Here is a 25,431-nt window from a genome sequence, read left to right on the forward strand (position 1 = left end):
ATCTATTGGAAGAAAATAGCGCGTATAATTCATGCACCCAAAATTCAAGTGCCGTATCAATGAAAAATTTCTCCCTGGTCGTGATGTCACGTTCTTCTTTAACAATTTTAGACGTCACGTGCTCTGTCGAAATCCGAGATGCCACGATCTTCCAGCACAATTTGATATTTCGCGTCCTCTTCCATAATTCCATCAAATTGTCACCGTGGCGCCACAATCGTCGCCTGCGCCCTAGATCTTTCGGTTACTTTTCAAATTTCTATCAGCCACTCGTCCGCTCGACATGAAAGTTATTTGACCAATTTTTAGCGTTCGAATATTGATAGCTAGATAAATAGTACTCAATAGATAACAACGGAAAGTTCCTATTGTCAGATTGACAAACGTTAAGAAACAAATCGCGCTACCTTTTCATCGCGAGGCTCTACGGCACGCCGGTATCGTAGTGTTGTAAAGAATATCGTCGGCGTCAAGGGGGAACATAGAAAGTACCCATAATCTCTCCGTACGTTATAGTAATGTTGTCAAGTTTCACCTATCGGAACATCGTTCAAGTCGATTCGTGATAGTGTGAAATGAAATTTCACAATCGGCTAACGCAAATATAAACGTTTCAGTTACGTAATGCGTGCCAACTTATTTTTAAGATCACGAATTTCCCCGTAGTTTTGACGTGACTCTGAAGCTTAACCGATCCTGTGAAATATTATTCCTGACAGTCGAAGATCAAAGGCTGCTATTTTGTCAGCCATACGAGATGCGGTGCATTACGGGAACCTGGATTTTCATCCTGTTAGTGGCATTGTTAAGAGGTAATTATTGGCGTGACGTGAAATTTCGCTTTCGTGCAATGTCTGTGTTGAGGTAAGTTCATTAGTCATTGGTTTCACAGCTCATCTTTATTATCAAGGTCGACGTCCGGCTTCGCAGTTAATACTGACATAATAATTCCCGTTAATACCGAGATACTATAAATGAGTCAATAAATTGCCTTTTGATTCGTATTCTCGTCGAGACTCTCGCCTTCAGACGCTCACATTGTTTATTGTCTTAGAGTTTAGACGTTTGTTACGTATGACTCATCGAACGTGAAATCCAATCTAATCCGTGCAGAAGTTTAGGTCAATAAGCAAATCGTTTTACTCGACAAAGCGGTTTCTAACCTCGACAAAACGCGAATGCTTTGCTCCGAATTACTTGGACCAGATGAATCAGATATTTTATTTAACATTTCCAATCCACACGTAGGCATGAACGAACGTATCGTCTAATAATAGTAGCTTATATTATATCCGTTAAACCGCAAACTCGTCAACATATCGGTATTCGGGCGGCGTTCTGTTATGTTTGCAGGGGAATTCAAATCTTTATAAAAAATTCTGCACCAAAGTACAGAAGGGTATTTATAGTCAGTTTATATGTTGGCGCAGAGTCTTCGGGCCTCTTTAAACTACTGCGGGATTCTCTACTCCGCGGCGATGAAACTTTATTCTGGTCAATTGCAGTAATCGATCAGGGGAATATTTTTTATCAGACCCATTTTTCCTTATCTTCGAGCATGTGCGTTCCTATATTTCATTCATTGAAGAATATCGCATGAGACGAAGTCAAGGCTGTTCAATTTCCTTTCTTTCTTTCTAAGGTTGGCTCGGCACGTTGTAAATTCTTGATTATTTTCTCGCATTCGACTATTTTTAATCTTGACATTGGATACGGGTCTCAGGTGTTGTATTTAATCACAGAAGTTCAAGTAGAACATATAAATTTTATTTATTATTCAGACGACTATCCCGAGTGAGAGTTGCCGGAAAACTGACCAATTGAACGGTTGAATTGAGTGTCGAGCGCTGGTAGTCTTTAACCGTTTGTATATCTTATTCTTCGTTAACAAAGATAAGCCTCTCGGAGAAGGACCTAACGCCTTTTCTTTCGTCGAGCCATACGCGCTAGTCGTGACATGTTATACAAATTATATTCTTACTTTACAAGATTATTTATGCTCGTATTCCAACACTTGACATTGTACCTCATCCGTTTAGATACCGAGTCACGGAAGCCGACGATGATCCCTGAAAAAGAGCAGCTTGTCATTAAAGAGGGAGACGAGCTGAGATTGTCTTGTCGGGGTGACGGCCCGATTCAATTTTCTACCATGAAGCTGTCGGGAGACGTACGTACGATCCGAACTCATTCATGCTCGCGATTCGTCGGTACCACGACAAGATACTAACCTGACGTTTGTTCATTAATAAAATTGCAGAAATAATTTTACAGAATCGGCAATCGAATTATACTATCGTTTCCGGTAACAATAAGGGTGAATATACCTTCGTTGTACCTCATGCAGCGGCAGTGGACACCGGATGGTACGGTTGCGCCGAGGACGGAATAACTATTATCAATGATGAGCAAACGATCGAACGTCCCGGCGAAGATATTAGTTGGATTTATGTCTTCGTGAACTGTAAGCAAAAACACCCCGACATCTACTTGAATACAAATGAAAAGTTTTTATTACCAAATTTACACAAGTTCATATGAAACAAGTATGTTTGTTTGTGGACTTGTTGATGTGGTACATTGCAGCACAAGACCAGAGGTTGCCAAGGCTATAGGATAGTGTGAATCTAAGATGTGGAACATGTGCTTTATCTAAATCTGCTATAAGCATTCGTTAGGATTTGCTCGCTAGATTCGCGAATCTATAACACTCAATTGACAGTAGTCATATGGATATGTTACGTATTCTTTTCAGCCGCGAACCGATCATTTGCTACTAAAGTGAATCTTGCGGGTTCAGAGATAATCAGATTGCCTGGAAGTTCCTTTGTCATACCGTGTCGGACAACGGCGGAAGACCTGAAACCAAAATTTCTCTACTTTTATACGGTAATTGTACATCTTACGTGTACGTAAATCTTTTTTCTTCTTTTATTTTCATTTATTAAAGGGATATTATTTAATTCAACACCAAAGTGATCGAAACGTTCAAGAATTATCTTGACTTTCCAAAGAAATATCATTTATTTGTTGCAAGAGAAGAAGAAAAAAAAATCGCCTGGAACGCAACTACCGATAGAATCATCAGACTGCTGTAAACTCCGACTCACAATTTTCTCTGTAGATATTAGACGAATATTTACTATATTCACAGGAAGCAAATCCGGCGGCACACGGTTTCAGATTCGATCCGAAAATAGGATTCATTAAAGATGAAGTCGGCGTCGAGGACTACGGGGATTACACTTGTGCATATCCGTTCCCCAATAATGTCGAAAAAGACGAAGAACAGACTTATCACTTGGAGTTAGGTAATTGATAGTACATTGTGAATCAAGGGGGTAAAATGGGACTTTCGAGACTGAGGATGACATTTTCAGTACGAGTCGTAGACAAGTCGTTAACCAAAACATTGATTAATAGTCAATAAAATAAGCAAACAGGTTATCTCATTAATTTCAAGTGCAATGATGGTAAATAAATATTTAACGATTCACGCATCACAAACATGCAATCAGCCAAACCTAATTTTAGCCGAGTTTTACAAGGAAAAACCAGATTTTTTGGAGACCTGGGTTTGAAATTAAAAAAGAAAAAAACCGCAAGTTTTGCCCACCCTGACTTATATAACGGACGATGTTTTCTAAGCTTTTGAAAGTGTCGTAGGCGAAAGGTGTTTGTTACCGAAGTGTGAGGGATCCGCACCCCCCCGACGGGGTCAAGGGGCGGAGTCCCCTCCAGAGACACTAAACGTAGTTTTTGAATAATTATTAACATAAATTACGAGATTCACTTTTAAGCCCCAGGAGTCCGAGGAGGGGTTAAAAGTATACTTTTCATCCCTAAGGATTAAAAATACTGCTTTATTCCCTGTCTAGACGCACCGAAACGCGAGGAAAACATGGTAGTGATACATAAAATGACTTTCGTCAGTCCTAGGATCTGTGTGAAACTACAAAGACGTTTGCAGAGATTTTAACTTGTTTCGTTAATATTCACTAGAAAACGATAGTTCAGTTTGACGACTACAATAGTCACTTGAATTCTACTTTTGCCGAATCGTTTTTCACCCTCCAATTATTTGGATGATTCAACAAATATCTTCACCCACAGCAATCCGTATAATGAAGTAACAAATGATGTGGTTTTTTCAAAGATCTCGACAATTTAAAGCCTCCGTTCGTCGATGAGAACGAATTTCATCACTTGGTGTGGGGAAGAAATCAGACTATCACCTGCAACATCAGTTCTGAAACTCACAACTGGGATGAGGATACTTATTACCTGAAGTGGACAGCACCGAGTTCAGTACCGGTAAGATTCACTGATAATTAACATTTTCAATGTAAGTCACCTGGAGTATAGTTGGATATTTTCTATGGCATGTAAACATTATTTCGGGTTGAGGTATTTATGTAATGATATCTCAAATGTCATTTTCTGTATATACGATACCATTAATACCTAATCGTGTACCTAAAATTGGGATTGGATGGATTTCAGGAAACAAGATTGGTTCACAAGAATCCTACCGCAGAGAGTACTCAATTGACAATAATAAACGTTGAAGAAAGTGATAGCGGGGTATATATTTGTACCGTGATGGGACAATTCAGGAACAAAAGTACACCGATAAAGGTTCAATTTCACGGTAAACATAAAAATTGCTACATTTAAATCTATACTCTCAACACTCGTTTCTTAATCCTAGTTCACGTTTCACTTATTCTTTTTTAATGTAATATATATTTTCAAAGACTAAACATTATCGATCGTATTAGATTTTCGTCGTCGACGCAAATTCTTTTATGAATTTTCCCAGATCCTAATCGTCCACATCTCAAGGTAATCGAATCCAGTGAGAATGCCACATTTGTAAACGTTACCGAAAAATCAACAGCAGTTTGGGCGATAGATATTGACACGTATCCCAAAGCAACGGTGACATGGTGAGCCTTCCACCTTACTACTTAATATTACTTTTTCTTTATTACGCAATCATTACCTCTTTCGAGCATTCCATGGTACAGTTTTCCTTACGTCGCTTGTGTCTGTGAATCAAATTACAACGAATGCCGCTGCCTTGGCGATGGTTGATGAAGTAAGAATAAAATATTATATTACTGACTAATCATCGGTTGGTTTCGACGTATCTTCTCTTGGGTGTCGACAGCTAACGCAGATTATTCTACGAAGTTGGGAAAGACAAGGAAAATTTAAGCGACGTTATTGAACGCTCGTTTTTCATTTCATGTATAATTCTGAAATTTATATGCGACATAGGCTCTCTAAGGACAAGACGGTAATTACCGATACAAGCAAGTACTCGCATACTGTAGATGGATTACGTCACACGTTCCAAATATCCGACGTGAGAATTACTGATGTAGGAGTCTACACGATCCACATCGACACTTCGAACCAAACTAGAGACTGCGAACTCGTACTAATGGTTCAAGGTAAACCCTTTGAATCTGTGATTACTATTTACTGACCTGAGGAGAATTTTTTAAACTTTGTTTGTTATACTTTTCAGCCGCACCGGTGGCTCACATCGGTGAATCTTCGTCATATTATGCACTGGGAGAGACCGCGAGATTTTCTTGTTATACTTCAGGTTCACCGTTACCGAATATAACATGGAGTTATTTGGAATACCCCGCTTTTCCATCAAAGACCATTGTCAATCGTGCAAATTTTTCGGCAAGTATAAATTGTTTCGACTCACCAGTTTTTTTTTATCTCTCTCCGCTACCCTTGCAGTACAACACAATTTCTACACTGATATAACTCTTCATTCATTTATTTCGTTGCGGGTGACAATAATCCAACTATCTTTTCCTGCCTAGAAAATATCAAACGAACTTTCCAAATTTTCCACCGTTGACTTGGTTTCACATGCCAATATAACGATCAACATGGCGGGAGATCTGATATGTAAAAGCTGCAATAACATCGACTGTGTCGAAGTTATTCAATCAATATTCGTTTCCGGTAAGCCTTTGTTACTGCTCGCGGCATATCGTCGAAAATCTTTTGGCTTCTTCTATCGGGAAGAAAATCGATTGCTGTGCTATTGAAAGGATCATTTAATGGAAGTCGTTGATTAGAATTACCTGATTATCACAGATGGAAATGGATCCTTCGGTATAATTGATCCAGGTTACGTTGTGGAAGGTGATAACATCGATGTTACGTGCGGCGCTTCTGTTCACAATTATACCGATGACATTACATGGGACGTGAAGAACGCTTCCAGGAACGGTATCGTCATCAAGTTCACTGAAATTCTTTAACAATCGCGAGATTTCCAATTAACACAGTGATATTTGTACTCTGAATGCACAAGTGGGACAGCCACAAGTCATTTATTCAAATGTCTGTGTGAAATTAATTCCAGGAAGCGTGATAATCAATCAGCGGAAGACGAACTTCACGTTTCAGTCAATTCTTGTATTAAAAAATGTGCAAAAATCGGATTCAGGAGATTATTTTTGCAAAGCCGTAAATAAGAATAATCACGATGAGACGATTGTATATCATTTGTCGGTACTGGGTATGTAAACATATTTGCTAGAACGGCTGAAGGGGAGCTGAAATTTTCATTTATACCAATACTTGTTTGTAACTGATCATTGGCTCTTTCAGACGCGCATGCGCCGTCAATCATCGAATCGAATATGAATAATTCTGAAATTTCAATCGACCTAGGAAAGGATGAGAAGGCTACTCGTAGACTAACTTGCATTGTCGAGGGAATGCCCTTTCCAGAAATAACATGGCTCAAGGTAATTGAGTCGCGATCTACTCGGTCGAATTATGAAAAAACACTGCATATTATCAACCTTTTGAAATTAAACAGGACGGTGAACGGCTTGAAAATAACGAACAGTACGTCATTTCACCGAACAAGTCTGAGCTGCATATAAGATACTTCTTTGGTACTGACAGTGGAAATTACTCTTGCCGAGCGAAAAGTCGTCTTGGCGTTAGTGAGAAATCCTTGAGACTTTTGATCAAAGGTAAAGTTGTATAAAGTTGCAAAAGAAAAGTGCAACGTTTTCCAAAAAATATTATTCAGGTGTGTCGATGGAAGTATAACTGATGCATCGTATTTCTAGAACCACCTCGTAACAATGCAGTCTGGATCGGTTTGATCTGTGTTCTCATCGCAATGATTGTCGGAGTGGTCATTTACATGAGATTCAAAGTAAAGCGAGAAGAGGTAAATAAAATCATCAGGCTAACGCGTAACAAGGATACTCATTACACGTCAACTGTTACAGCGTTTGAAGCAAGAGTATCGTAACATGGCACTTTCGCAACTTCAACAAAGGTCACCCGATTTCAATCTCAACGATGAAGATGAGCTGTTGCCCATTGATCAGGTCGCAACAGCGCGGCCACAACTCTAATCCGTAGAGTTTATACGCTCATGGTCGTTAAAATCTTGAAATTTAATATTAAGTTTCTAGAAACAGTCACACTAACAAACGTACCAGTTTTACAGAAATAATCTATAACACGCGTATGCGTATATGTTTCTTCCATGCATCGCACGTATGGCCGACCTTGAAGTAATCGCATCATTTTCTTGCATAATAGTATATTACGATACAAGTGCGCGAAGTACGTGATTCCTGCGCGAGTGCGAGGGTCACATACGCGCGCACGTATCGTATACTATTTTTTACAACACCTGTAATGGGAAGTTCGACTCGAGAAAATTGGAACCGTGGTGGCGTAACCTGACCGTAGCTGCAACACGGCGAACGCGATCGTGGTCAAAACTCATCGCGTCAGATGGAGTTAGCTTAGCTCTGAAAACTGTATCCTGCTGAACATTACCTAACTGTTTTCAACAGTATCTAACTCTTTTAGAAATGTAGGGGAATCGGGCGCTTCGTGCATACTTTTCGGTACGCCAATTCGAACTTCCCACGCAGGTGTCACAAAAAGTATCGATTCCGTCAGGGGGGCCAAGTCTTTTTCACCTTGCGTATTTCCAAGGTTCCGTGCGCTCTGAAAAGACCTATTTAGCCTCCATGATGCACAATTTACCTCTGTAGTTTTTGGAAAGATAGACTCAGTACCTGTACAGAAAATACAAATATTTTTGTAAACTTTATATGCCTAAGTTGTTATTCAAAATACAATATAACCATTACAATTGAATTCAATTTGGAGACTCTGATATATATAGTGAATAGGTTCACACAGTTGGGAGCGTATCTTCAATTGCGGCAATATGAAATTTTACCATGTCTCGCGATGCATGAAAAAGGTTCGTGAAAATATTCGCGTCCGCAATCGAGGAAGTTATAAAATTGGTTACTTCCATTCGGTCGCGCATAATCGGAATCCCTGCGTGTATTTCGTGCAATAATAAGTAACTGGTGGCATGCTGTTCGTTACCGAGTATAAAACAAACGCATCCGGCAGGATGTGGAATCTGAGGAGTTCCATAGAAAAATATGGTGTCATTTTCTGTGCGGTCGATTCCGTAACACTAAGTGGTTACGATACTTCTCAACGCTGAGTATTTAATAGTGACAACTTTACGGTGATAGATAGTCAGAAGTTGGGGAGGCGGTGTCAAAAATGCGAGAAACGAAAAAGTCGACCGGGCGAAATCCGCAAAGTCAAATTACCGAAAGTTAAAAACGTAGAAAGACCTTAAATACGAAAAGTTGTACTGTATACATAAGTATACACAAATTCATACTGAAAATTTTTCCTGAGAATGGGTAAGATTTCCAAAGCAAAGCTCCAAAACTGCGGAATGACGATTTCCCAACATTTCAAATTACCGACAGTTCGAACTTTCTGCGGAGATTTGTACCTTTGAACGAAGTTGGCATTCGTAATTACAGCTGCTACGGCAATCACCGCATTTCCGATTGTTCACATGCCTAAGATATGTACTCGCATGTGTGGTATTAAAAAAGAAAAAGAAAATAATTCAATGACTAACCAAACTAACGATAAACCAAAATTGAGTGAAGTAATACGTGACTTGTGTCGTAAGAATCAAGTTCTTAATACGTATTCATGTGCGACAAGTGTTTCAAACTTGCGGCGTTACGATCGTAATATTGAACTACTGATTTGCTTCTATGCTGCTTAAAATCCGCGTACGTTCTTATTGTCATATTTTTTATCAGACATTTAACTGTCAATTATTCCAATGGATTTATTTGAACAGTTTCGCAGCAGTTTTATCGGAAATTAAATATTAGAATATGCAGCCTACGCACGTTTAGGCAAACCGCTAATTTCTACGATCATCGATCAATCTTCATAGAATTTGACGCTTGACCTTCTGCTATCTATTTTTGTATCCTCAAAGTCTTTCGGAATTGACTAGGCGCGGAATAATGTTCGGAACGGGATGTGACGAACTCGATAAATCAAGATAAATCTCGGATTGGAGAACGTGCGTTAATCGTTGTTACGCGTTCCGTTCCTCATGATTCAATGACTTCTACAATTCATTTCCATACCGGTGTGTGAAAGCTATGCGTATTATACATTTTGGTTTTTCGCTCTTCCACTCGCTTCAACTTCGCTAACAATACTGAGAATGTATGATTACCGTATCAGCAGAACACTGGTACCGATGTTCGTATTTTGAACCGCTTCGGACCGCTGAATTTATTAATTTATCCTCATGGTCATTCAAGATAATGGTTTGATGATACGGGATGTTACGTTGGATAATTGATAATTGGGCAGCACGAAGCGACATGATCGAGAAATTGAATATTTCATTGTCAGTTACGACGCTTCGGTGAAAGCTGATTTCGTAACAAGTCCCGAGCTCCAAGAAATTAACGAATATAAACTTAACGGTAACAAAGTGCCAGAGCAGCTATAGCTTGTGCAATAGACAGCGTTGATGAATTGAATTTTAGTAAGTCAGGTATTGTTGCATACGGTTCGAGACGTTGTTCCATGAAGATGATCTGCTTTCACGGGGGGTTCCACCTCTGTTTTCGGACTACCAATCGAAGACATATGTAATCGTGATAGTCGCGCTCGTCACTCGTCATTAGTAACCGCTACGAGGAATAACGCTTTTTCACTACCGAAGGTTCTGCACCGAGTGAAAATATTATACAGACACAATCGGACCACTTATTCAATTAAAACACTCTTAGCCTCTCGATGTCAACTGATTTATTTCAACAGCGATCGTCCCCGATATCACGCCGCGTCACGACACAAGATGTTTGAAAGATGATGATCGAGTTTAAAGCGTCTCTAGGTAAAGCACAACAACCACCAGCTCGTTGTTACACCACTCGTTACGCAATTCGTGGAAACTCTAGTTTTCATTCGCCGTTCCGCGTTCCGTCTTCTTCGCAACTCGGTGACCTCGATAATTCTCACGTCGAGTGCGTAGTATCCAAATAATTCGCACCCGCTTTCAAATCCCATCAGTTTTTCTAAATTTCGCGACGTGTCGCCGTTTCCCTCACTCCGAGAACCCGTCTGCCACTGTTACGCTCCTGCGGTGATTGCACCGGACAAACTGTGAATCAGATGCCCAAAAGCCATGCGCGAAGCCCACTCTCATGCTCGATCACCTGGATCATGAAAACTTGATCAGTGACCGTTCGTCATCCTTATCTTATTTTCCCTCGTATTGTTTGAGATGAATCGATATTGATTTTATCATATTTCTTCGTCGACTTTAGCCACCTGGAGCTTCCCTGACATCCACGTTTTTTATATGGGTTTACGGTGTGTCTCCGGCACTGCGCACGCTGAGTGCAACTTGCATTATTTCCTTTCACCGTGCACGTTGCAACTAGACATTATACGGAGGTTATGGCTGATTGCACATATACGTGTACATAATTGTTGCGCAATCGAACCACCTTACATGTTTCATGACCCCTTTCATTTCAAGACGTTTCCACAATTGCGAGCAGAAGCTGAAGAGCGAGTAAGGGATGAAACAGAAAAAAGTCGAGTTGACTGTAATTCGTCGACCGGGTACGTGCAAACGACGACGTATTTTTAGGAAGAACCGTTATCAACACCAGTAATTCTGTCTCATGTATAAATAAACGATGTAAAGTTAAATACGCAATATCAGGCGCCTACGTTTAAGTTTATCGCGCTGTGAGTACTTTTTTAACCGTAAACTCGAGGCATTTAAATTGCTGGTGGTTGATAAATTAGTTCACCAAATTAGGTTATATAAAGTTCGAGAGCTTGCGAAATTATTTTACCGCGTTATCATTCGGTGGCTGGACGCAAACTAGGAACTGGGGACTGGGAACATTTCTTACTCTTCTTGAAATTCGTTCTGGCAAGCGGAACAATCGTTGGACTCTGCAGTGCATCAGAGGTGTTTTATAGGTATCAGTTCAGAAATCGGACGTACGATTGGCAATTGACCTAACGCATGCACTGTAAACTGAGAAGTGAAGATAATTATATACTTATAGAAAATTCGGTCAGATTTCGTAACAACAATGTAAACTATGAAACTTGTGCTATATTTAAACAGTTGGACTCTCGATGTCACTTTTCTTATTGTTAGTGTGGAAATCAACTCTATTGCTTTTCCAAATAAACCCGTAATTAGTAGCGCATGGTCGAACGGTGTCTAAATCGAACAGCGTTCAAAGTTTAGATGAGATTATCTTACGCATTTTCTAGACTTTCTTTCACGTCATTACGTATACGTTACTGCGTTTAACCGCTCTGTTCTCATTAGTTTAACATATACATATTTTCGTCTGCGTATGTTGATTACTATGATTGTTTTACGTTGTTTATGCACTTTATCAACGCTATCAACTGGAACTTCCTGTTTTTTTTAGTAAACCGCACGTGTACCGAACGCCTTAGAACAAGCAACCAACTTTACACAGCGGTAAGCTGCATCGCCGTCATGAAAGGGAAAAGTGGAGATGGTGCAAATTTTGTAAACTATTTTGCACATGGTTATGCAGTATGTAAATCAGGCGTTTGATCTGTTGCTTTCAATTAGGATTCAATTAACCTACGTGAATATTCATCATCTGCGGTTTAATAATAATTCGAACTGAAAACTAACATCGAGTATCGCTGTATTTACCGATATATTTCCCGGTATAAATTTTATCTGATGTTACGTATCGATGTTGAGAGAATCGAGAGTGGTTCTGTTTGCGCAAGATGTTTTTTTTTCTCGAACTGCCGTATAAACCTTACGGCATCCAAAGAATCTTATAGATCACCTGTATATACATTTTTGAAAGTATTTGAGTTACGTATAATTGAACGATGTTTGAATATTTTTACTGTATAACGCGCGAAAATAACGGTCCCGTCGAAGATACCTCTGTGTACCAAATTTCCGATTCGATTATTGACCAGGAAAAACCAGGAAACCTGAGATCCTCCGAACGGAAGTCTACGCAAAAGGTGCTCGCGGATTAGACACTCATTGGATATTCATAGTCGGATTGTTCGTATATGTATTCTTTGAAAATGCATGGTGACGTCAGATGTGTAGAAACGATTCTCAGCGAGAAGGAGTGGGGCCTGTTTTACGAGATTGGAGGTTGACACAGTGTTGTGGCGAGCGCCTTCACGAAGCTAGTGAACGGTCGACCCTAGAATGAGAAAGTAATCACTGGAACTTGCGCACGTTTCGTTAAAGATAAGTGTCCGGAAAACGTCTACCTGGTAGTCGATTAATGTCGGTCGGCTGGTTACGAGCCAACTTTTACCTCGATGTCGAGATCGGACTGAACGTGCACCCGCCCAACGGAACAACATGGATCGCTTGACGTTCGTCCAGGTGTTGGTCTTCGCGATCTTCGGCCTACAGCAAGGTAACGTCAATGACTAAGTGCGCGGCTTTCGTACGGTTTTCTCATTACTCGTTAACTGTCGTTTCGTCAGGCTGCCGATCACGTGACGGAATGTTGTTCAGGTGTCGTGCCCCTCCGAACCAATGAGTATGATCTCACCTGCACGATCGTGGTTTCCGATTGGCTACGCGCCTCTTCGTTCACTCGCGAACTTACCTTCGATATTCGTGTCAAGTCGAAACGCTGAACGCATCATTGTTTGCATTACTCATACCCGCAATCACGCGGAATGTACATTTTTTCTCTTCTTCTTCCTTATTTGCACCTTAGTTTTTCTTTCAAGTGCACCGATGTCTATGCTTACATGTTAAATCTTACTTTCACTACTTCTCGAATCCTCAAGCTGTTTGGCATCGCTTCGGTTTGTTTCATCGTCGTTTGTCGTAACGTGATACCGACTTTTGCAGCATTCCATCATATTTTTTAATGTTTATGTCACCGTCGTTCGGAGAATTGTTACGCGCTTGCGAGATTTGGTATTGTTGCAATTATTTACGAGCGTATTACTTACTGCACAATGTCATGATTCATTACGCAGTTTATCTTACTCGTTAAACCGCAGATTAGAAGAAAAAACCCAGGTCGGATTGCATATTTACATCACATTTCTGAACTCGACCGAGGTAACCTTTTTACTCTACTTGGATTGATCGACATACCGGGCTGATATTTATACAGGGTGATTTTTCTCCGGCTCCGAATGAGGGAGGGACTTATCACTACCGATATCCCGAATTTCAGTCCCTACCTCATTCGGAGCCGGAGAAAAATCACCCTGTATAAATACATATGTGAGCGATCGATGCTGCTGTCTTATTACTTGTTGGTCAAATGATGATACGTTGCCAATCTAGCCTTTTCCACCTTTCCAATAATTGAGCTCTGAACGCAATTGGTTTTATAGATTATACTTACGCGTAGTTTTATTACTCCCGCAGCTTGTTCATATTTTTTCTTCTCCTTCAATTTGACACAAATGATACAACGAGATATAGTTTCCGTTCCAACCCAGATAAGCGTTCTCTGGTCTCTCACAACAGTTGATAGTGAGCAATTTGTTTTCAAGGCGTTCTAAGTTTCCTCTCCGTTTTAATCACTCGCACGTTATACGATGTTTCCCCTCTTATCGTCGGAATTAGTTGGCGGATGATTTTCGTTTCGTTCTTGTTTGTTTCTCATAAAATCACTCCAAATATTGTTGAAACAACGGCGCAGGGCGACTCAACTCTGATGGTATGACCTGTTGGTTGATTTTATTCAAATCTATAACCAACATTCGTGCGGTATGTAACAATATGTTGATTGATTACTTGCGACAGAGCCTAGAATAGAGCCACGCTGTGACTTATTGAATTGGAATTATCTTCACTCTGATAAGTGTCTGAATGTTTTTGTTTTCTTTTTCTCTTTTCTTTCCGAATGTCCTACAATCAAGAAAGTACAGCCTGCCGGATGTAACCAAGCGAATATCTCACTCCCTCTTCCTTTCAGTGATCAGCGGGCGGGGATACCGCGCCCTTATCAGCTACCGTTCGTGCGTTTGACTCTTGAAAATCTTTCTCTACCGGAAAATATTTAAATTTAACTACACCACTGCAGGAGCCCAGATTATTTTCCGGATGTTTTGCTTGGACGGTGAAAAAACAGATCTTAATCTTTTCCCTCCGACCTGTTCTTGGCGATTCTTTGAACGATGCTGTAACCGTAATTCGATAAAACTCGAAAACACTGCAATGATTGCAGCGCGATGAATGAAGAAGAAAGCTGTTTGCGTGAACTAAACTCCTCGAAAATTCACCATTTGAAGACGGTTCCGTTTTAGAAGGAACTTAATCACGTGAAACTGCTAAAAGATTTACAGAATGTGGTTTCGTCTGGTTAGGCAAATATTGATATTCAATTTTTTTACCAGCTTGCGAAGTTACGAATTATGGATCGAGCCGCGCAATGAATACGAGTGAAATTTTCAACTTCGTTTTCTTATATTTTTCGGCTCCTTTCACCGCTTTCCTATTTTTCACTGCAGCCAATAAGTCGGAACCAATGTTTTATTTTCTCGTTGCGGCAAAAAATAATCTTTACTGATTGTGAGGAAAGACCGAGGTCCGCGGGAACTTGTGCCGCAGACTGATCATTGTTGGCACTTGCGATACCTACGATACGTTGTCAGACGAATAAGATGAATGGAAATTATGTGAAATTCGGAAAAAATGACTCGTGCTGAATACAGCTTCTTTGGTTTCGCCAGCTGTTTTGCTTTGTAAAATGCTTGGTACTGCGCAGCCTACGTAGGCATAGAAATACTCTACATGTTTGATACTGCGAGCATAATTATCGCTGGTGGAAGAAAGAGAGAGATGAACGTTGTACTTCCTGTGTGGTAGCACGCTTTACCCTGTTTTGCGATTACGTACTTTCCAGGATTCAAACGCAAACCGAGCGTATCCGCAGGACGTGGGAATGAGAGTGTTTCTCAGAATAAAATGTTTTCATCTTTCATGGTCTGGCTCTTACTTACCGTGGATGTTAAAGTCTTTTTTATGAATCTGAATACACGTAGTCGATGCGTAGTAATTCTTTAGATGCGCGGAATGCGATAAGCCATCATCTCGAATGGATCGAGGTTAACAGGCACGCCCTATTGTATGTAAGATAGGAAAGAATCGAAGAAACTTAGACTTGTGTCAGGTATTCGAAGATACAAGTCAAACTCAAAAGAGAAGGCCAAGAACCTGATCTGTAGAAGGGAACTGCCAGTACCTCGCGTGAAAATTTCTAGAATGACGACCCGAAGGCGTGGATAACTACGCAGGTTACATATTATAGTGTAGGGTATATTTTCATGGCGAAATTTCGACGGGATTTGCATCGCAATTGTCAAGTATAATCGAGGGGGGTGAATCATCGATTATTTGAATGCGAAGTATCGAATGTATCGACCAGTGGCATAATTGAGCAGCGTGTAACGTATATAACGAATAATCATACCAAGTTTCTTTGGCAGGTGACACGGCATGGAAACCGAAAATGATGCCTGATACGGAGGAGGTTCTTATCCGAGAAGGAGACGAACTGAAAATATTATGTTGGGATGACGACCCTATTCACTTTTCGTCTATGAATCTTTCGGGAAATGCACGTATCGGTTTTTATACTCGAACTCATCGTCAGTTACGCTCACAATTCGTTGGCGGCACGACGAGATCTCGAATAACATTCGATACTGTCAACTTTGAATTTACAGAGAAATCATACCATCATCGATGAAGCTTCCGGCGAATATACTTTCGTTATTCATCATGCATACGCGAACGATACAGGATGGTACGCTTGTGCAAGGGAAGGTGTCGAGATCAAGAATAACGAGCAAACCATCGATCATCCCGACGAGGAGATCTCTTGGATTTACGTTTACGTAGAATGTATGTAATGAAAAACACTTGTTCACTTACGGAGCAGAACTTTTGGCGACAAATCTTACAAGTGTTGCGAGTGACGGCCGTTAGAATATAATAAGCTCTTATGCCATGTACGTCGCATCCTGAAAGGGTTGAAGTTATTCTGTGACTTGGTGGAAGTTGACTGTCCGCAACATCATTTTACTCGGTGAACTCGTATTAAAATGACGGAATTGAAAGAGAAATTCATCACGTGCTGTTGATAAACGGTTGTAGGAAGAGTTTGGAGAAGCGTGTATGCCTATTTTTAAAATGTATTTCTATTCATCTATAATTTCAGCTAAGGAACCGTTTGCCGTCGCGCCTTATTTTGATACGTTAAAGATTAGAGTGGGAACAACAGGAGTCATTCCATGTCGGCCGACGTCACCGAGCTATCAAGTGGAACTCCACATGACGTACGGTGTAAGTGATTGTCTATATGAAGTGAAAAATTAACGAGATTGTTCCGCACGGAAGAAGAAGAAAGTCGATTGAATCGGTATCGTAGAATGCGACAGACGGGAGAACGCAGAGTGACGAGTATCCGTGAAATTTATGATCATCTTCCCACCTACGTAAATTAATGTTAAAGATACTAAATACTTGACCGCTATTCACAGGGTTCAGAGCTACTCGAAAACCCCGAATTCGACCCAAAAATTGGATTCATCCTGAGAAATGTTTCACTGGCGCAGACAGACGAAGTCTATAATTGTAAAATCCATGGCAAAAGTAACCCGGACAACGAACCATCGTATAATTTACACGTGACAGGTGAGTTTTAAAAATTTTTCAAGCTTATAATCGACGCAATTATGTATTCCTAGTGGATTTCCCGAGTGACTTCCATTCTTTGCATCCAATACCTCTACGAATGTTCCTCTAACTCACCATGTTCGATCGAGTTCGGTTCGAAATTACTAAGGATTTGTTTTTTCTCCTTCCTGCGAGAAGTGTCGAAAAAATTGCCAAAGCCGAAAATCGACGAAGCTGCGTTGCATCACGTTGTGTGGGGTAGAAATCAGACTTTGACGTGCTCAGTTGTTATGTCCGCAAATGACATATTTCTTCTGTCATGGAAATATCCTTCTTCGGTCCCGGTGAGTTTTAGCAGCAATTATACTCAGGTCGCAAAACATTGTTGTCTGTTCTGATTTTCATGACGAATCGTCCCAAAACTTATAAATATTATGTTCTTTTCTCGAACTTGTGATATACTACGCCTGACAATATCCAATTCTCAGGTGGGTAAATATCGACGATTTTCATCTTTGTTTCTTAACTCCTGCAACATTAGTTCATCTCTAGCATGTTTTTAATTACCGCGATGGCGTGAATACGGTGGAAAATAATATTTCAGGAAGACAGAGTCATTCCCGACCAAAACACGGAACCTGGGAAAGATAACGTGACTCACACCGTCTTCCTCAAAATCGTGAACGTTCAGGAACATGACGGTGGTGAATATATTTGCAGCTTGGAGGATGATTCGAATAACGTAGCATTCGAAACAACACACCTTAGAATTTGGGGTGAGCACAAGTACCGTTACGTTCTATTTTAATTCAGTCTCTATTCTCTTTTGACCTTTCAGATACGAGGATTTTCATAATAACTTGATCAATCGATCCATTTAAAATTTCCCTAGATCCAAATTACGTGTACCTTAATGTGAGCCTGGATGATGAGAAGAGCGCTTCGTTGCAATTACGCGAAGGAGGGGCTGCTCGTTGGAAGATAACTGTCGACAGTTATCCAGAAAACGTTACTTGGACATGGTGAGTTGCATCTCATCGTCAGAACGACGTTTACTTGGTAGTGTACTCACGTTTCGACGATGCTTAAAATTGTTTTTTTTTTTTTATTTCGAGATTGAAAATGTAGGTGTATGGTAATTTGAGAAAAAGAAGAAAATAGGAAAGAGACTGTGAGTACTTATTTTTACGAGAAATTCATTTTTGCTGACCAATATCTTTATCAAATGATGGTTTCGATCAAGCGAATTATCAGTTGGTCATTCAGGCAACTACGTCTGCAATCTTTTGAGTACAATTTTCTCACCTCCGATTTTCTCGCAAAAGAATAGCACCCACCATAAGCGACGAAACCCGAACAAAACAATTGAGCCTTCCTTCAACGCAAAATACACCGCCATTGCATTGATAAATACATGTTTACTGTCGATACAGGTTCAAAGGTAATTCTGCCGATCCAATTAAAGACGTCACATCGGTCGAAAAAAGCAAATACTCTCACATCCAATATGGAAAAGAGCACGTCTTCAAAATAGCTCGCCTTAGTGTACGCGATACGAGCAATTACACAATTAGAGTAGCCACTCAAAATAACATGACCGACGTCGTCCTTCATTTGAATGTCGAAGGTGAGATATTTCGGCGAATACTCCGTATTTTTCGAATTCCACAGTCGTCGCTAATAATTCGTGGTAATTTACAGCACAGCCAATTGCTCACATCGAGAACACCTTGTCATACTTCATGCCTGGCCAGTCTGCCTACATCAGTTGCAAAATTCTAGCCAATCCAGAAGCTAATGTGACATGGATGTATCGGGAATACCCAAAGTTTCCCAGCAAATGCGACTCAAAATCCATAATTTTATCGGCATGTACCATTTAATTTTACCCGATCAATTCTGTTCGTGTAGGTTGTCGTTGCACGTTAACATGTATAACGTGAGTTCCTTGATTGTAAGATTGATAATAGTTTCTTCAACCAGGACGTCGCGCCCAGTGCTGCGAACGGCGTGCCGTTTACTATGTTTTCGCACGTGTCGGCAAAGATCAACGAGACCGGTGATCTGACGTGTAAAAGCTGTAACGCAATTAATTGTACGGAGGTTACCGAACTAATTTATGTTTCCGGTACGTTCGTTCCCTCGTTTGTTTATCTCTGAGATTATTTCCACTCTCGTGAAAATAGATTTTTCACTAACGGATCGTATTTTCCGTTCTATGATTTTGGTAGACGTGGCTTCGTCTTTTGATATATTGCATCCGAAATCGGTCGTGGAAGGTGACAATATCAGTCTTACATGTGGAGCTTCGGTTTACAACTACAGCGATAGCATCAGATGGGACAACGTCACTGATTTCAAGAATGGTAGGTTTCCCGAGATTCTTTCGAATTGTTATCGAAATCTTCACGTGCGAGTACTCGAAATTCACACTCAGAGATGTTACCGAATCGGCTTCGTTGCAATATATTTATCAAATTTCTTCCAGGAAGGATATCGGTTGTGAACAAAACTACAAAGTTCACCTATCAAGCGATACTTAAAATACGTGACGTACAGAAATCCGACTCGGGAAATTATACTTGCCACGCATTTGATCTGGGTAATAACAACGAGGAACCGATGACCTACTTCTTGACCGTGAAAGGTACGTACGGCTTATACTCGTTCTCAGATTAAAAGGATGTTCGAAGTATCAGGACATTCGTTCACCCGGCGTGTCATTCGTGTTTCAGATGCGTACGCACCGTCCATTTATAAGACGAATCTGAATAATTCTCAGGTAGTGAAAGAGAAAAAGGATAATATGCGTCTAACGTGTCACGCCGATGGAATGCCAGAACCAAGTGTAACCTGGTTAAAGGTAAAATTTCACAAACTTCCTATACCAACCTCCTTTCCGTACAGTACGTTTAGAAACGGTTTTTCGCGTCGAGTGATCAGAGAGTGTTAACACCGGAGTAAATGACTATGACGCTCGATCAACAGAATGCGATTAGTTTTTCCAGTTTGGTTAGAAAACCTCGTAATTGTTTTGTTAAACTTCGTAGGATGGTCATCCGCTAAAAAAGGGTCAGCAGTACGAAATTTCATCAGACAATTCCACGCTTCGTATACGGTACTTTTTGGATGAAGACAGCGGGCATTACGCGTGTCGAGCAGAGAACCGTATCCGATTCGTCGAGAAATACGTGGACATCGTAGTCGAAGGTGGATCTTGTGCAACGATGACACGACGTTTTATCACTGACAATAAGATTAACGTTCTCCTTGCATAAATGTCTTCTGCACAACGTGTAGAACTAACCACTCTATACCATTTTCAGGTAACGGAAGCAACCTAATTTGGATCAGTTTAATTTGCTTCCTTATCGTAGTTATCATCGTTGTCATCGCTTACATGGGATACAGAGTACACCGTGAAAGGGTAAGTGTGAACCTTGGACTACCAACGGGTAGCGGAATACGATATTGTTCATTGAGATTTCTTACAGCTGATGAAGAAAGAGTTGCTCGAGGCTGGCCTGACGCATTTCGAAGAAGGTGCCGTCGAGTGTTTGAATCCCGATCTGACGATCGATGACCAGGCCGAGCTATTACCCTACGATAAGAAATGGGAATTTCCGCGGGAAAATTTGAAACTCGGTACGTTGCAGTGCTCTCCGACAGTAAGGTTCGGCGAATGTGTCGTTCAACAGCCGACAGGCGTCGGTCGATTGATGTTTGCAATATCTCGTAACTGTATATCGTGTCAGGTAAACAACTGGGAAGCGGTGCCTTCGGTGTAGTGATGAAAGCTGAGGCACGGGGCATTTGCGTCGATGGCGAGGATACCACTGTCGCGGTGAAAATGGTTCGAAGATCGGCGGAACCGAGTTACATGAAAGCTCTCTCCAGCGAACTCAAGATCATGATTCACCTCGGTCGACACTTGAACGTCGTCAATCTGCTCGGGGCTTGCACCAAGACCATCCTTACCAAGCGTAAGTTCTGCCTTTTTCATCGGCAACTTGGTCGTACGTGGTTCCCACCACGTTGACATAGCGGCAATCGGTGAAAGATCGTCAACCATTATTATTTTACTGATTCCCAAAGGTGAGCTTTACGTCATCGTCGAATATTGCCGCTTTGGGAACTTGCACAACTATTTGCAGCGTCACCGAGCAAGTTTCATCGACCAAATTGATCCTGCTACGCAAAAAATTGATCCAAACATTGGTATGGAGCGTTTGACCCGAAGTGAAAGTATCGGAAGTCAGAATAGGTATGCAATACGTACCTAGCGTCGATAGACCTACATGCTTTTATTAATGAACCATCGCCGTAGTTCTTGTGGTACTGGATTATCTCCCAAATTTCACTGAATGTTATCTGCTTCTCTCCGGTGCCTCGTGCGCTCACTGAAATATTTTTTCGACTCATGCGAACAAGTTGATCCCATTTGCAACGAAGCAACATGTATTTCATTCGGAAACGGACCCAAATGTTAGTTCCTGTGTGGCTGTGATCTGATGTTTTCCGCTCAACCTTATATTAACCACATCTAATACTTGAAAAAAATCGCGTCTCTCGAATGTACCTACTTCAATATTCCGTCCAACTTATCGAATATCAAACCCTATTATATGCTTACATAGCTGAACTAAAACTAAATGTCGAGCGGAATATTTAATTCGATGTGAAATCACAACTGCGTCGGTCCAAACGAACCTTTGACTCGACATTCCCCACTTCAGGGTTTATGCGATGCAAGCGTGGACGCAATCCTAATTCACTTATCGTAACGTAGTAGCTTAGATTTACAATTTTAACAATAGTCTGATAACAATGGTAAAAGGTGCATGCAATCTGTTGGCTAACACGGTGTTGTTTTCCCCCGACCACACAGGATAAAGTACGCAGCGTTGTCCTTTTCCCGTAGCGTCAGTGTAAAGTCATCGGATAGCAATAGTGGCTCCGAACTAGTCGATTATCGTCAAGCGACAGAATTCGGAGACGTGAACATGGCGCCTGACGGTGGCGTCTTGAGCAACAATTCGGTACAACCTGGATGGAGATCGAATTATCGGGGTGATTACAAGGAACATAATTTGAAACCAATATCTACGCAAGATTTACTCTGCTGGGCCTGGCAGGTGTCACGTGGTATGGACTATCTAAGCAGTAGAAACGTGAGTGACACTCGTAACTCGTAAATTTCAGGTTTCATCGAGCCGTTGAACTGCGTCGCCCCAAAAAATTCCGACATTTTTTCAACCCATCGTGTTTCAGGTCTTACACGGCGATTTAGCAGCGAGGAATATACTGCTCGCCGACGATAATGTCGTAAAGATTTGCGACTTTGGCTTGGCCAAGAACATGTACAAGGACGACAATTACAAGAAGAAGGGAGACGGCCCCTTGCCGATAAAATGGATGGCGATTGAATCGATCAGAGACAGGATATTCTCGACTCAGTCGGATGTCTGGTCCTTCGGGATAGTCTTGTGGGAATTTTTCACTTTGGCACGTACTCCGTATCCCGGAATGGAGGCTGAAAAGCAGTATGACAGACTTATCGAAGGATACCGCATGGAGAAACCGGAACATGCTACTGACGAGATGTGAGCTAACAAAATAATCTATTCGCGTGGGAAGGTGATAATCCATACTTGCATGTGCCGATAACAAACCTTCGATCGTTGCGGTCAATTTTCAGATACGCCTGTATCCAACAGTGTTGGAAGGCCAAACCCTCCCTGCGCCCCACGTTTCCAGAGCTTGTCGAAAGACTCGGTACTCTGTTGAACGAAAGTGTTAAAATGGTGAGTTGGCCGAGCGGGGAAAATCCGTTGAAGGAGAAACCTTCGAGATTCGTGAAATTCTGTATGACGGCAACTGGGGAATATTACTGTGACGATGCTTGTGCGTTTCAGGTTTATTTCGAGCTGAACACTCCGTACATGGACATGAACACTGTGAACTTGGCAAGCGGGCAAAGCGATTATTTGACCATGATGTCGGCTCCGAGCCACGATTATCACAATTCGCCCGAGCCGTCGTGGGAGTCTCGCCCGGATTCAGCCTACCTGTCGATGAGTCCGCTGAACAAAACCACCGAGCCTGAAATTTTCAGCCCCCGGCCGACGGTCTGCGAAACCCACTTCGACTTTTCTCCCCTTGACAAAACAACTCCGATAAATTCGGATTCGGAAGACTGCGTTGAGTCAGCGCCGATGCTCACCCCCGAAGAGCCCTACTTGAACCCCATAAACGTGCAACAGAGAAGGGCCGAATTCGTCAAGCAACAAAAGGAAAAAAATCCCAGCACAACAAACTTGGACTACTGCAATGTCGCCGACAGCCAGCCGAACAATCAGATATCCAACTCGACGAACACGTCGGATCGGAATTTGAACAAATCAAACATGCAGAACGTTTATGCGAATCAGGCGCCGCCGCCCATAATTACAGGGCATGACAATTACGTCAATATGCCCCAGCAAAAAAATGAACGAGCTAAGGATATGGTCGACAGTTTCAGTAACCCAAGCTATGTGACCATGTCGAAATTGGAACTACAAAACAGGCAAATTGTGTAACATGTTATTGGCCAATTTTCAAATACGTCGAGTGCCATAATGACTTTTTTTTTTTTTTACTACCGACGCAACGTTTGAAATTTAATTTGCCCAATCTGCCCATTAGTGTTCAGTCGTTCTGTTTTCATTTCTCCTCATCGTATTATTGAACTTGAACAGTAATTGTAAATCATATTAGGAAATTTAAGGAAATTCTGATCATACGTCTTTCTTCCAACTTCATATCCGTTGTACATTATCCATTAATGTGAAAAATTGTCATCAACATTGCACTGTTATTTTCGTTTTACTAGCTTTTACGACGTCGCAAAATATAATTTTCTAGACGCCTTTCGATCTGCTCGGAATATTTATACCAGTTTCCGAGATAGCAGATTATTTTTCTGATGAAAATTAATTGTAAGTACTTATATCCATACAGACTGTAGATTCTAAGATCCCGTGAGTGAAAAATTCTTAACCCAGTGAGTTGGGTAATTTTCACTATTGAATTAGAGTAAGTTCTCTTAATTATGATGTGATCTCAAATACTTGCGTCACCTGCATTTTCGTAGTACAGAGCAGGCGTTACAGTAACCTTAACAGTACTGAACAAACAAAGGCGTTGCATTTCATAATTCTTTTCTACATTATGCTATTATCGATAATGCGGTTTGTTTTAAAGCCAACCAGATTGATCATCTCAATTTATTTATACATATCGAATGCCAAACACGATGACTCTCGATGTTACTCATCGATATTTTATAGCCCATTGGTAATTTTTCAATTAAGTAACACGTCCCACGCTTGCGATATCTGTCAAGGTACAAAACCTTTTTATTTTATTATGCTATTTTAACGAACAAGGGGAACACACGAACTTGGGATGACGAATTTTGATAAAATTTGCGCCGGTGAAACTAGATCGAATTTTTCATCAGACCCATATTTTTTTCATCCCACGGGTAGCGGTTTACGATAAATGACGCATGACTTGTTTTATGAAAAATTTGTCATTCGTCTTTTTATTGCTTTCAAGTACATTTTAATGAAATTATTTTCTTCCAACAGTTAATTTATCGTATCGTTAAACGTGTCATTAAAAATAAATATATACAATCCGGGTGTCATGATCATCGTACGTGTCTACTTTTTCGTGCGCCATTCAGAAAACATAATTCGTTGACATTCGTGATGACATTTCTAGATTCGGTTAATTTTGCTGCGAACCAGGCGTATATTGCAGCATGTCTCGGGAAAGCGGAGCAGATAATGCACAGGGAACGGTGAGAAATACGTCTAGTTTCACTAATTCACGTTTCATAAAGATCGGTCATTCCGGATGCGTGGTTTAATGTGTAGAAATGTGTGCGTGGTATTCACGTTGACAAGCACTTTGAATAAGTTGTATCTGAATAATTTTAAGGAAAACCGTGATGATCGTTTTCAATGAATTCACGATGAATATTACTTATTGTTAGTAAATAGCCGAGGTACGTCTTGATAAAGAAGTAAATATGTATAAATTTACCATATATTACGTTTTTTATAGACTTAGGTCAGTATCATGATAAAAATTTGAAATAAAGATCTTACGGAAGCCTTGCAAACGACAACTTGAACACACATTTAATTTACCCACGTAAATGTTTCACGAGACAGGACAGAGTGGCAATTGGGATCGGGGGAGAATTCGTCGCGGGGATAATGATACGATGTGACCTTGAGAGTGAAGAAGATTTTCCAAGTTATTATTGGTCTTTGTTCGCAGTATTGAGTTCGTCGTGTATTTAACAT

The 25,431-nt window shown here is 40.8% G+C and overlaps 2 protein-coding genes and 1 long non-coding RNA gene across 8 annotated transcripts; 2 read left to right on the forward strand and 1 right to left on the reverse strand.

Annotated features, from left to right (window-relative positions):
* Positions 1 to 679: 679 nt before the first annotated feature.
* On the forward strand, positions 680 to 15,837 carry LOC124185493 (hemicentin-2-like). Of its 2 annotated transcripts, XR_006871407.1 has the most exons (19): positions 680 to 812; positions 2,040 to 2,170; positions 2,275 to 2,464; positions 2,756 to 2,889; positions 3,155 to 3,311; positions 4,157 to 4,314; positions 4,504 to 4,651; positions 4,823 to 4,949; positions 5,284 to 5,459; positions 5,537 to 5,703; positions 5,850 to 5,994; positions 6,130 to 6,264; positions 6,401 to 6,556; positions 6,649 to 6,788; positions 6,863 to 7,022; positions 7,122 to 7,225; positions 7,287 to 8,140; positions 10,941 to 10,951; positions 15,835 to 15,837. XR_006871407.1 is itself a non-coding variant. In XM_046576332.1 (17 exons), exons 1-17 carry the CDS (start codon positions 758 to 760, stop codon positions 7,413 to 7,415), a joined length of 2,412 nt encoding a protein of 803 aa, XP_046432288.1. In that variant the 5' UTR covers positions 680 to 757; the 3' UTR covers positions 7,416 to 8,180. The 2 variants fall into 2 exon arrangements, 1 of the variants encoding a protein (XP_046432288.1); XM_046576332.1 differs by lacking the exons at positions 10,941 to 10,951; positions 15,835 to 15,837 and having other exon boundaries at positions 7,287 to 8,180.
* LOC124185498 lies at positions 809 to 12,817 on the reverse strand. Of its 4 annotated transcripts, none has more exons than XR_006871408.1 (4): positions 12,685 to 12,817; positions 2,743 to 2,859; positions 2,328 to 2,462; positions 809 to 2,069 (listed from the first exon to the last, which is right to left on the reverse strand). It is a non-coding gene; the product is annotated as an uncharacterized LOC124185498 (long non-coding RNA). The 4 variants fall into 4 exon arrangements; XR_006871410.1 differs by lacking the exon at positions 12,685 to 12,817 and adding an exon at positions 9,937 to 9,972; XR_006871409.1 differs by lacking the exon at positions 2,743 to 2,859 and having other exon boundaries at positions 12,685 to 12,803.
* On the forward strand, positions 12,706 to 25,247 carry LOC124185490 (vascular endothelial growth factor receptor 1-like). Of its 2 annotated transcripts, none has more exons than XM_046576325.1 (23): positions 12,706 to 12,836; positions 15,880 to 16,010; positions 16,120 to 16,297; positions 16,614 to 16,738; positions 16,936 to 17,089; positions 17,267 to 17,415; positions 17,676 to 17,847; positions 17,964 to 18,093; positions 18,505 to 18,698; positions 18,773 to 18,939; positions 19,055 to 19,199; positions 19,303 to 19,437; positions 19,560 to 19,718; positions 19,807 to 19,934; positions 20,122 to 20,281; positions 20,398 to 20,498; positions 20,566 to 20,716; positions 20,827 to 21,054; positions 21,167 to 21,335; positions 21,960 to 22,242; positions 22,343 to 22,674; positions 22,770 to 22,875; positions 22,987 to 25,247. In XM_046576325.1, exons 1-23 carry the CDS (start codon positions 12,779 to 12,781, stop codon positions 23,650 to 23,652), a joined length of 4,221 nt encoding a protein of 1,406 aa, XP_046432281.1. In that variant the 5' UTR covers positions 12,706 to 12,778; the 3' UTR covers positions 23,653 to 25,247. The 2 variants fall into 2 exon arrangements, with proteins under 2 accessions (XP_046432281.1, XP_046432282.1); XM_046576326.1 differs by having other exon boundaries at positions 21,993 to 22,242.
* Positions 25,248 to 25,431: the final 184 nt, after the last annotated feature.

Source organism: Neodiprion fabricii, chromosome 6 (assembly GCF_021155785.1).
Source record: "Neodiprion fabricii isolate iyNeoFabr1 chromosome 6, iyNeoFabr1.1, whole genome shotgun sequence".
In the NCBI taxonomy this organism is placed as follows: Eukaryota; Metazoa; Arthropoda; class Insecta; order Hymenoptera; family Diprionidae; genus Neodiprion; species Neodiprion fabricii.